The sequence below is a fragment of the Chelonia mydas genome, chromosome 12 (assembly GCF_015237465.2).
Source record: "Chelonia mydas isolate rCheMyd1 chromosome 12, rCheMyd1.pri.v2, whole genome shotgun sequence".
NCBI classification, from domain to species: Eukaryota; Metazoa; Chordata; order Testudines; family Cheloniidae; genus Chelonia; species Chelonia mydas.
Genome location: NC_051252.2, coordinates 7,102,295 through 7,112,759, shown reverse-complemented (window position 1 = coordinate 7,112,759; position 10,465 = coordinate 7,102,295). Strand labels below are relative to the sequence as shown.

The 10,465-nt window shown below is 47.9% G+C and overlaps 1 protein-coding gene and 1 long non-coding RNA gene across 13 annotated transcripts in view; one reads left to right on the top strand and one right to left on the bottom strand.

The window, feature by feature from the left end:
- Nucleotides 1-10,465, top strand: part of LOC114022691 (neural cell adhesion molecule 2) — a 60,799-nt gene that overhangs the window by 7,958 nt on the left and 42,376 nt on the right. For 7 of the 10 annotated variants that reach the window (XM_037877935.2, XM_037877932.2, XM_043526318.1 and 4 more), the window contains exons 3-5: nucleotides 2,424-2,747; nucleotides 3,497-3,826; nucleotides 10,106-10,429. In XM_037877935.2, the coding sequence (XP_037733863.1) occupies nucleotides 2,424-2,747; nucleotides 3,497-3,826; nucleotides 10,106-10,429 (978 nt within the window). The remainder of the gene's footprint in view (nucleotides 1-2,423; nucleotides 2,748-3,496; nucleotides 3,827-10,105; nucleotides 10,430-10,465) is intronic. The other 3 variants (XM_043526319.1, XM_043526321.1, XM_043526320.1) reach the window with 2 other exon arrangements.
- On the bottom strand, nucleotides 3,348-6,138 carry LOC122462575. 3 transcript variants are annotated; one of them, XR_006285233.1, is made up of 5 exons: nucleotides 5,840-6,138; nucleotides 5,291-5,362; nucleotides 4,295-4,456; nucleotides 3,757-3,884; nucleotides 3,348-3,585 (listed from the first exon to the last, which is right to left on the bottom strand). It is a non-coding gene; the product is annotated as an uncharacterized LOC122462575 (long non-coding RNA). The 3 variants fall into 3 exon arrangements; XR_006285235.1 differs by lacking the exon at nucleotides 4,295-4,456; XR_006285234.1 differs by lacking the exons at nucleotides 4,295-4,456; nucleotides 5,291-5,362.

The window sequence follows — 10,465 nt, the reverse complement described above, 5'->3', positions numbered from 1 at the left end:
GTTGATATTGGGGAAATCAGAAAACCCAAAGGGGAAAAGCGGGGGACACATAGAGTGCCTGCTCCCCGTTTAGCAGAGTAACAGCTTGGAGCAAAGCCACCTCTGTATCCGTGTAAATCAAAGAACCAGTGTATGGCACCAATTAACACTTTCCAGTAGAAAAACATTCCCATCTCATCTCTGCTCCTTTCCCCAGTAGAGTGTAACATGCTGATACTCTGGATGATTTATGTCCCGGTCAGAAAGAGGAGAAATAACAATAGTGGGGAAAGGAGGAGGGGAAGGCACACAGAGTCCCTGACATGGGGAGGATGGGGGACCTGGTCTGGGAATAACGCTGGAGTGAGGGTACATCCAAAGCCCCGAGCATGCAGGGAGAATGGGGAACTCTGGAATGGTGGTAAGGGAGAGAATTAGGGCACAGAGCTCCTGGCTTGGAGCAGAATTGGAGACTGTAGCATAGGGTGGGGGCGGGGAAAGAAATGGGGGACACACAGAGCTCCTGGCATGAGGGTGGAGGCTAGGGGGTCCCTGAAATAGAGGGGAATGGGAGGGTGGCACCCAGGGACCTTGTGGGGGACAGAGGGATGCAAAGAGACCCTGGTGCATGCAATGTGCTTGACCTACAGATGTAACAAAATGTGGGCATCCCTATAGTTTAGCCCCCAAAGAGTCTAACCCAAACCCACAAAGGGTTTAGCAGAGTCAGGATGAAGTTGTATGATCAGTAATAGGTTATTATTGAGCTTTTGCTTTGCAATAGTGCTTAGAGTCCTCAACCAGCATGTCAGGCCCACTGGGCTAGGCCCTGTACTCTAGAGCTGGCGGGTTCAGTTTCTGAGAAGTTTCATTATTTCAGAACTGGCTTTCATTCCAAATCAAGATGGATAAGGACTGCATCAGGGCCAGGGACCCAAGGGCTTCCAGAGTCCCAGAGGCCAGTTACAAGCTGCCTGCTCAGGAGTAGAGCAACCTGGGGAGTCACTGGCCCAGGACTCTAGCAGCCCTGGGATCCCCCGCCCGGGGCAGTCTGCATGGCGGAGCTACCCCACAGCTGCACCCCCTGGGAGCTGGTCCTCGAACTTCCAGGCTTTCAGCTCCATGGCAGGGACACTGGAAGTGCCAAGAGCCCTGGCTCAAGCAGGGAGCCTAGCAGACAACAAGAGCCCCTAGAGAACTGGCTCTGCCACAGAGTGGGGAGCCTATCTGCCCCGAGACTCGACTCCCTGACACCCTAAGCTGAGGCTCCCGGGACATAAGAACAGCCCTATTGGGTGAGATCAAAGGTCCATCTAGCCCAGTTCCTGTCTTCTGACAGTGGCCAGTGCCAGGTGCCCCAGAGGGAATGAACAGAACAGGCAATGATCCAGTGATCCATCCCCTGTCGCCCATTCCCACCTTCTGGCATCCCCATCCCCGCCCATCCTGGCTCATAGCCATTGATGGGCCTATCCTCCAGGAACTTATCTAGTTCTTTTTTGAACCCTGTGGAGCTTGGAACACCAACAGAAACCTCTGTGTGTTTTCACGAAAGTGCAGTCAAATCAGTAGAAGAATTGGTAAATCGGTTCCCTTCAGTGCATTGGCATGTTCAGTCTCAGCTAAGTTTTGCCAGAACATCTGCAATCAGCTCCACTGTACATGGATATAGTGAGAGAGCCCCTTTGCCAACAAATTTACACTCTAAACAGACAAGAGTGGGGAGAACGGGCAGACATACTAACAGTGGATTGGGAAGTGGGACACAGAGAGATTAATGGATTAAATCCACACAGGGCTTTAGGCCCTTAAATCCAACATCTGGGTGCCATGGAGATCCTCAAAACCCCTGCTCAGCTGCCACATAGCCCTGGAACTGCTGAAGTTTCCACCAATAAAACCAGTTTAAAGACTTGCTGACACTCTCTCGCGAGGCTGTAAGCACAGCCCTGCCCAGAATAACGGTTGCACCCCGATCCTCGCTCCCCTGCCATTTCCAGCAGAAGTGCGTCACGTCTCAGAACTGCCCATTCCACATCCTTAGGGAATCCCATTTTCCTGTAACGAAGGAGAATTGACCACTGTCTCTCTTGCCCTGCATTGGGCTGGTGGAGCGAAATAGGTCTCAAGAAGGTTTTGAATGGAAGGGATCTGGCAGGCATGTCAGGTGTACACAAGGTTTGGGTAAGAAGTCACATTGTTGGAAGGGTCTAGACTGAAGCCTCTGGGGTTACCTGCTTACTAAGCAGAGCAGAAAAGTCTTGACATGCACGATACAGCGCTATATGGGGCCAAACGAAAGAACATCCGTTTAAACTCTAAACAAGCAAGGGAAACTGAATGTCAGGACTCGAGAGATTGATTTTATACATCTGCCCTTGTCTGCTGGCACACTGAACTATTTCTCAACGAAGGGGTCATCATCTGTGTTTCTCTTTCTGCAGAAATTACCGACCTGTTGGTGAATCAAACCCCAACCAATTTCAGTGATTTAGAAGGCTCAGAACTTACCATGAATTGTACATTCAAGACAGTCAATAACCACAGCACCATGCGTGTGCGATGGTATAACTATGGGACCGAGGGACTAAAGAAAGAGCTGGTGAATGAGAACGATGTGATCACAACCCTGCATTTGGACAATGGGTTTGCCTCTCTCACTTTGAAGAATGCAAATTCATCTAATACAGGAACCTACATCTGTGAGGTGGGGATCACAGCAAGGAACCTCTATAATAATGGATCAGGAACCCAAGTGACTATTGAGAGTAAGGGCCAGAATTTCCTACCTGATCTTCTTGGGGAAATGGGGGCGAGCACATGAGAACAAGAGCACACGTCTCCTGGAAGGTGTTGAGTGTCTTCAGTTCCACCTTCCAGGGAAGCTGAGGGTGCTCCACGCCTGCCCACAAGCACTAAATTCCTTGCTAGATAGAGCCATGTAGCACGGTATTAAGGAGGAACAATGTTTCAATTTTAGATCTTTCACAGCCAAATGTTTCACATGGCTTCAAATTAGTCTCTAAACGTATGCTTGCCCATGTTGCATGCACACCCATTGGTACATTCAAAGCCTGCCTGCATGCATGGAATCTGGAATTTGTGAGAGATAACAGGGTAGTTAGACATGAATTCATGTCTGATTTGTGGATAGGTGAAACCTGGGGCTGCTTCTTATGTCAGCTCTGGTTCACATAATGATCCATATTGCAGGAGGGAACCTCTCCAGACCGAACATTCGGGGTGGGGGTGGGTGTGGGGCTGGGTATGAGGGGATGGTTTGCTGGTTCCTGGCCAGAAACAGAAGTCTTGCCATGCATCATAAAGCTATGAATCGAACTAAGTGAAAGCATCACTTTATCCTCTGATAAGTAGGGGATGTTAAATGGCCAGGCTGGGAAAAGAACACAAAATACTGGAGGGGGAGACATTTATTTTAATACATCCCCAGTCATCAGCCATTGCCACTGAAATTCTCCTACATCAAGGTGCAATCGTCTGTGTTTCTCTCCTGCAGATTTTCCCGAGCTGACGGTGAATCAGACCCCAGGCAATATCGATGTGTGTGAAGGGTCAGATCTCACCGTGGAGTGTAGATTCATGGTTCTGAAAAAACACAACACCTTGTATGTGAAATGGTATAAACATAACGGAACTGGGGGAACGAAGAAGGAGCTGATGAGCGAAAGCGGCTGGGACTCAGCAGTCCTGGCTTTGGAAAAGGGTTTTGTTTCTTTCGCTCTGAAGAACGTGAACGTAACCGATACAGGAACCTACCTGTGCGAGGTGGGGAGCACAGCAAGGAACTGGTCTGCGTCAGGAGCCGGAACCCAAGTGACCATCACTCGTAAGTACCAGGATTTTCCTATCTGATCTTCATGGGGTGAGAGATAGCGAATGACAGCCTAAAGGACAGAGAGTGAACGACTGTTGCTGGCAAAAGCAGGTATGAATTCTCAGGTGTGTAGAAGTAACTCATACAAAATATGGGCTCCAGCCTGTAAGGAATTGAAGGTAACATAGTTCAAAGTACCTAAGTGTTTTAGGAGCCTCCAAGTTTCAGAGGGGTCTTAGGCACTCAGGGCCACATTTTTAAAGGCATTTAGGCACCAAAAGTTGTCGTTCGGATTTTCTAAAGCATCTCAGCACCTAACTCCTATTGAAATCAGTCACTTTTGCCAACAGGACTTAGGCTTCTAAGCCACGTAGGGACTTTTGAAAATTTCCCCCAAATGCCCCGAAGAGGGGTGTTCAGAACCTCCCAGGACTCAGGCCTCTAATAAGAACATTAAGGAGGGTGATGAACCTAACTCACCACTGCACCACAATTGCACTGGATGGGATAAGAAGCAGCCCCCAATGTTCATCTGCACCTGGAGCTAAACTGATGTTATGGCTAAAGAGTTGCTTCTTATTCTGTGAGAACATCTTCATCCATGCATAGAATGCATCCCTGTATGGAAAGTAGGTAGAAAACCTGGAAAAGATCCAGAGGCGAGCAACAAAGATGATCAGAGGGATGGAATGCAGCCATATGAGCAACGGCTGGGTATGTGTAGTTTGGAACAGAGAAGATTAAGCTGCAGGACATGATAGCGGTCTTCAAATCCTTGAAAGGCTGCCATAAAAAAGATGGAGAAAAGTTGTTCTCTCTTGCCACGGAGGGCAGGACAAGAGTCGATGGGTTCAAACTACAGCACGGCAGATTTAGAGTAAATCTCAGGAAAAACTTCCTAACTGTGAGCTTGGAACAGAGGCCCGGGGAGGGTGTGGAAGGGCCTTCACTGGAGGTTTTCAAAAGGAGGCTGGAGAGCATCTGTCTTGGATGGTTTAGTGGTTGTCAGACTGTGCGACAGGACCCCAAAGCGGGTCGCAACTGCATTTGAATGGGGTCGCTAGGCTTGGCTTCGTCTTGCTAGGGCCTGGGGCCAAAGCAAAAGCCCAAGCCCCAATGCCTGGGGCCGAAACCTGAGAGCTTCAGCCCTGGGCAGTGGGGCTCAGGTTACGGGCCCTCTGCCTGCGGTTGAAGACCTTGGGCTTTGCCCCCCGCTCCGCCATGCCTGGGCCAATGGGGCTCGGGCAGGCTCAGGCTTCGGTACCCCCCTCCTGGCATTCTGTAGTAATTTTTGTGGTCAGAAGGGGGTCACGGTGCAGTGAAGTGTCAGACGCCCTGGTTTAGACACAACAAATCCTGCATCTTGGCGGGGGGTGGGGGGAAGACTAGCTGACCCTTGCAGTCCCGTCTAACCCTGTGGCTCTAGCATTCTATGCCAAGGGGGCATCTGCAATGTGTGGGCATGGCAATACGTACAGAGAGAGGTTCTGCTGTAACTCTCGATGGCCATCCACCAAGCTGGTTCTAGCTCTAAAGGATCCTTCCCATCTGCCAAGTGAAAAGGAAAAGCTCATTTGAAAACTCCACATCCCGGTCACGATAGACCCAACATTTCTACTGCCGATTGCTGCGTCTGAGCTCACAGTTCTCACTACCGGCAATGGGGTGAGCACATGCTGCTGGGAAAAGGGAGCGGCGATACATATTGTGTGTGAATTGGTCTGGTGATTTCTGGTGCAAGTGGAAGATGCTCAGTTGACACCCTGAGATTATGAACGGGAGAGTGTAACACGGGCAGCTCTCAAGCACCAACTTGTGGCCAGAGGCCACTTTTCAGCACCTTACCCATTTCCCCCTCTTCAGGACCCTTTAACAACTCACTCAGTTTAAAGTTAGTTCAAACCATCACCTCCTGCAGTCCAGTAACTTGAGTCCCCAGGGGCATATTGGCCCTCTAGGCCCCAGTGCAGTGTGTTGCTCCTGATAATCCAAAACAACACAGACAAAACTAGAAAACAAACTCACCCTGTCTTGATCCCAACTTCAGCTGGGCACAGTCCTACCTCCCCGAGGGACTGTCTTCCTGCTTCCCAGCACCTCCTCTTTGTCCTCCTCCACAGGCCTTTCCCACTGGGCCTTGGCAGTCTCTCCCCTGCTTGGACTGGGTCTCTCCCAGGCTTCCCCACCTGGAGACCTTTCCTCACTTTCTCCTGCTTCTTGAGCTTTCCCCCTGCTGGCTCAGAACCTTGCAGGAGTTGTCTCACTCGCTGCAGTGTCCACAGACATGGCCACCATTTCCTGGGCTTGCCCCCTTCTCAGCAACTTCCTGCTTCTTTTGTACTGGAAGCACCTGATTCTGCTCAGGTGGGACTTATCCTGTAATCAGGGTTAGCTTAGCCCAGGCTCTCCAGCCCATGGGGCAGGCCACCCTGTTGCAGATGGGTACAGCAGAGGCAGTGCAGAAAGGCAGTATATTGTAGTGGTTCGAGCAGGAGACTAGGAATTAGGAGGTTTGCATTTTATTTCTGACTGTCACAGACTCCCTGTATGACCTCAGGCAAGTCATTTGGTCTCCCTGAGCCTCCATCTGTAAAATGGAGATAATATTTCCTCTCCCAGCTTCTGTCTGTCTTGTCTATTTAGATTTTAAACTCCTTGGGCAGGTACTGGCTCTCTACATGTATGTACACAGCTAGCACAAGATCAGGGTGTGCTTGGCAAATGCTCTGAAGCCTGGCATGTCGGTATTCACCTGTGATAGTTCTGAGTCACAACTGGAAATGCCAGCATGGGGCAGGTCTAATGCATGCACAGAAATGATGATTTGTTTGTACATGCGAATTCGAGTTTGTTTCCAGACACATTAGTCTGAGGACAATTTGTCCGCAACTCTAAAACAAGAGAAATGGAGTTGGGTTCTCAATTCGCAGTTCCTTTGTCTCCTCTGTTCTACTGAAGCAGCTGATAGAGTGTGCAAACCTCAAAGATCCAAAGACCCGAATCCCATCCCACACTCCAGGCTCGGTAACTGTTCTCAAGCATCTTTCCAACGTCAGCCAGTTTTAATTTCCTCATTGCCATTTGCCCCCTTGTGCTCTAACGCTCCTCAGTAACTATATTGAGCTCAAGTTTCCCTCTCACCCATATCTAAGTGTGTAACACAGGAATCCACTAATTTCTCTAAGCGTCACCATAACTATAGATAACACCATTAATATTATGGTAGGTTTTTTCACCTTTTGAGAGCGCGTGAGATGCGAGCTCAGGGGTGGTGGACAAAGCTCGAAAGATTTGACGTATTCCTTCACACTCGGGATGCTTATCTGAATATTATCTGATCTGGACTTTTAGGAGGTTGTTTTCAGTCTCTGCAGCTTATAGTTCCCCCTCACTGTCCTCCCACGCTGCAGGGCCCTAGAGCCTGGACCACAGCTCGAGCCCGGAAGTCTACACAGCAATGAAACCGCCCCGCAGCCTCATCCCCGAGAGCTCAAGTTGGCTGGCATGGGCCAGCTGCGGGTTTTTCTTTGCTGTGTCAGCATACCCTAAGTTAGTCCTCTTCCTTCTTCCCTTTCTCCAAGTACACTCAGCTGTCTTTGCCAATCTCTTGGGATGGGTTTGGTGACACCTCCCATTTCTAAACCTCTCCTCCCAGGTGAAGGGAAATTGAGCTTCAAAGCCACATTAATGGAAGCCTCATTTCCCCTTGTAGTGATCTGTAAGTGTAGCTGGAAGTTGCATGTACCCAGAAAGGTTTTTTGTGGTTCTTTTTTTGTGGCACTAACAAGATAAATTCCTGTTGTTCTCTTCAAAGCACGTATGATTCTCAAAGTTCAGGAATACTCTCCAGAGGGAGAAAATGAAGTCTCCACTGAAATTAGAACACAAGACAGCAAAGAGATCAGATGCACTCATTGTGCGACTCAGAAGAGGAGTTATCATCCCAGCACATGACTAGAGGAATTCTACAGTACATACAGAGCTTGCTATGGCACTTTGCCTCATCTTTTGTGGAGTCCTGCTTATGACTTTGTGTCAAAAGGCTTTATATGAAAAGATGTTTGAAGATGATATTCAGGAAGCTGTAATTTTCCTGCTTTTTGTCAATGGCCAGAATTGATTTCTGGGAAACACAGAAATCTTGCTGTGGCTACAAACTGGAGAGCATCAGTTAACTTCTTAACACCTACAGGGGATATTTTAATGGCCAAGCTTCATAAAGGGTCCTGTAATGCTGGAGAGAAAAATGGTTTCTTTAAATACTTCAGCTGATTGGCAGGGGAGTGAGGATCGGGGTGCAACTGTTATTCTGGGCAGGGCTGTGCTTGCAGCCTAGCGAGAGAGTGTCAGTGTACGGACTAGCTTACACCCTCACCCAGAATCAAACTGGAACCTGTGCTGAGGTTCAACAAGATTTCTCTTATTTGAAAAAAAAAATACAGTATTCTACAGTTATGGTCCAAACCATGGCAGTTTACAATAGTGGTACTGCAGTGAGTGGGTTTTTAGGACTATCCTCTGTCTAGAAACTTCTTGTTTTTGTCCAAGACGGAAAGCAGAACCAGCAATATACTGAGAGGCATTTCCATCCTGCTCAAAATGTGGAAACACTGGAAATCTTCTTACAAGAGAGCCTATCATGGTGAAATTGACTGTTCAACATGGGCGAGAAGAGCTTCTGAACCTGGAGGTGCTTCTCCGAACCTCTGAACCTTTTGTGATTCGCCCGTCACCACATGGCTCAGAGAATTCTGGTGGGCAGCAATGCTGTGCTGCTGTGCGAGGGACATCAGGAAAAGGGGAGGGTTGCAAGTACTTGGATGACAAAAAAAAAAAAAGAAAAGAAAAAGAGATGGGCAGGATCTGGAAAGCCACTGGGAATCATTGACTTCTCACTGCAAATCTTTCCATAGCTTTGCCTTCTCCTTCTGTTTGCCAGCAACTCCTGTCCAATCAATATCACACCATGCAAAGAATTAGCATTAGCTCTTAATTTCCTGGTCCTTATTCTTCCCTAGGAAATACAGTGAAGATCTGAGAGGACAATGCTGCTATTTACCCTGGATGGTCACTCTGGTTCCATTTCCAACACCATTTTTACCAAAGTCACATCTGTAGAGCCCGGAGTCGTTCCTATTGATTTTGATCAAGGTGAGAGAGGCCAGGCCCTTTGAGGAATCTAGGACTGTTGTGACAATGCCTGTTCCATTCTTCAGCTCGTTCTCGTGTCCATCAGCCCCCTTCTTATACCACGTAACACTGTACATGGTGTTGGAGTCTTTCACCACTTTGAACCTACACTCTACAGTGAGCTTTTTTCCTTCCAATCCATTCATTACGGCAGGCGTTTGATTCACCAGCAGGTCAACAGCTGCAAAGAGAGAAGCACAAGTGACTGTACCTTGGTGCAGGAACATTTCAGTTGATTGGTGTGTGTATATACAGATATAATTTATATAAAATTATATATACACATATATTTTAAATGTCATGGATAAAGATGACTTGGCAAGATCTCCAATGGGAGGAAGCAAGGTTGCTACTGTGGTTGGAGGGTGTTTCTGCAGGGCTCTGCCAGTAATTTGTTCTCATTTGTTTGCTTTTGGTTCCTCTTTAATCAAGAAGCATGTTGAGATTCTTGGGTGCCTTGTGTTTCGGTGTGGCTAGAATTACAGGTCTTTCGTAGAAAATAGGTTCTGTTTTTCACACTCAGAGGCTCGGGAGGAGTTCTTGCTACAGCCCTCATACCTGGGGTGGGGGTAATTTTAAGAAACTCTCTGTGACAGCCTCATTCAGGGTTTCTTCCTATCCCGGTTGTGAAGTTCCAGAACAAGAGCCTTTTCTGGTGTAATTCAGCATCACTCCTTTGGTATCAGCTGAGGATTTGGCTCACAGATCTGATGTGAAGGACACTCTTTGCAAGCAGGACTTACATTACATTACTGCATTGGGCTGGTGGAGCGAAATAGGTCTCAAGAAGGTTTTGAATGTAAGGGATCTGGCAGGAATGTCAGGTGTACACAAGGTTTGGGTAAGAAGTCACATTGTTGGAAGGGTCTAGACTGAAGCCTCTGTGGTTACCTGCTCACTAAACAGAGGAGAAAAGTCTTGACATGCACGATACAGCTCTATATGGGGCCAAACAAAAGAAAATCCATTTAAACCCTAAACAAGCAAGGGAAACTGAACGTCAGGACTCGAGAGATTCATTTTATACATCTGCCCTTGTCTGCTGGCACACTGAACTATTTCTCAACGAAGGGGTCATCATCTGTGTTTCTCTTTCTGCAGAAATTACCGACCTGATGGTGAATCAAACCCCAACCAATTTCAGTGATTTAGAAGGCTCAGAACTTACCATGAATTGTACATTCAAGACAGTCAATAACCACAGCACCATGCGTGTGCGATGGTATAACTATGGGACCGAGGGACTAAAGAAAGAGCTGGTGAATGAGAGCGATGTGATCACAACCCTGCATTTGGACAATGGGTTTGCCTCTCTCACTTTGAAGAATGCAAATTCATCTAATACAGGAACCTACATCTGTGAGGTGGGGATCACAGCAAGGAACCTCTATAATAATGGATCAGGAACCCAAGTGACTATCGAGAGTAAGGGCCAGAATTTCCTACCTGATCTTCTTGGGG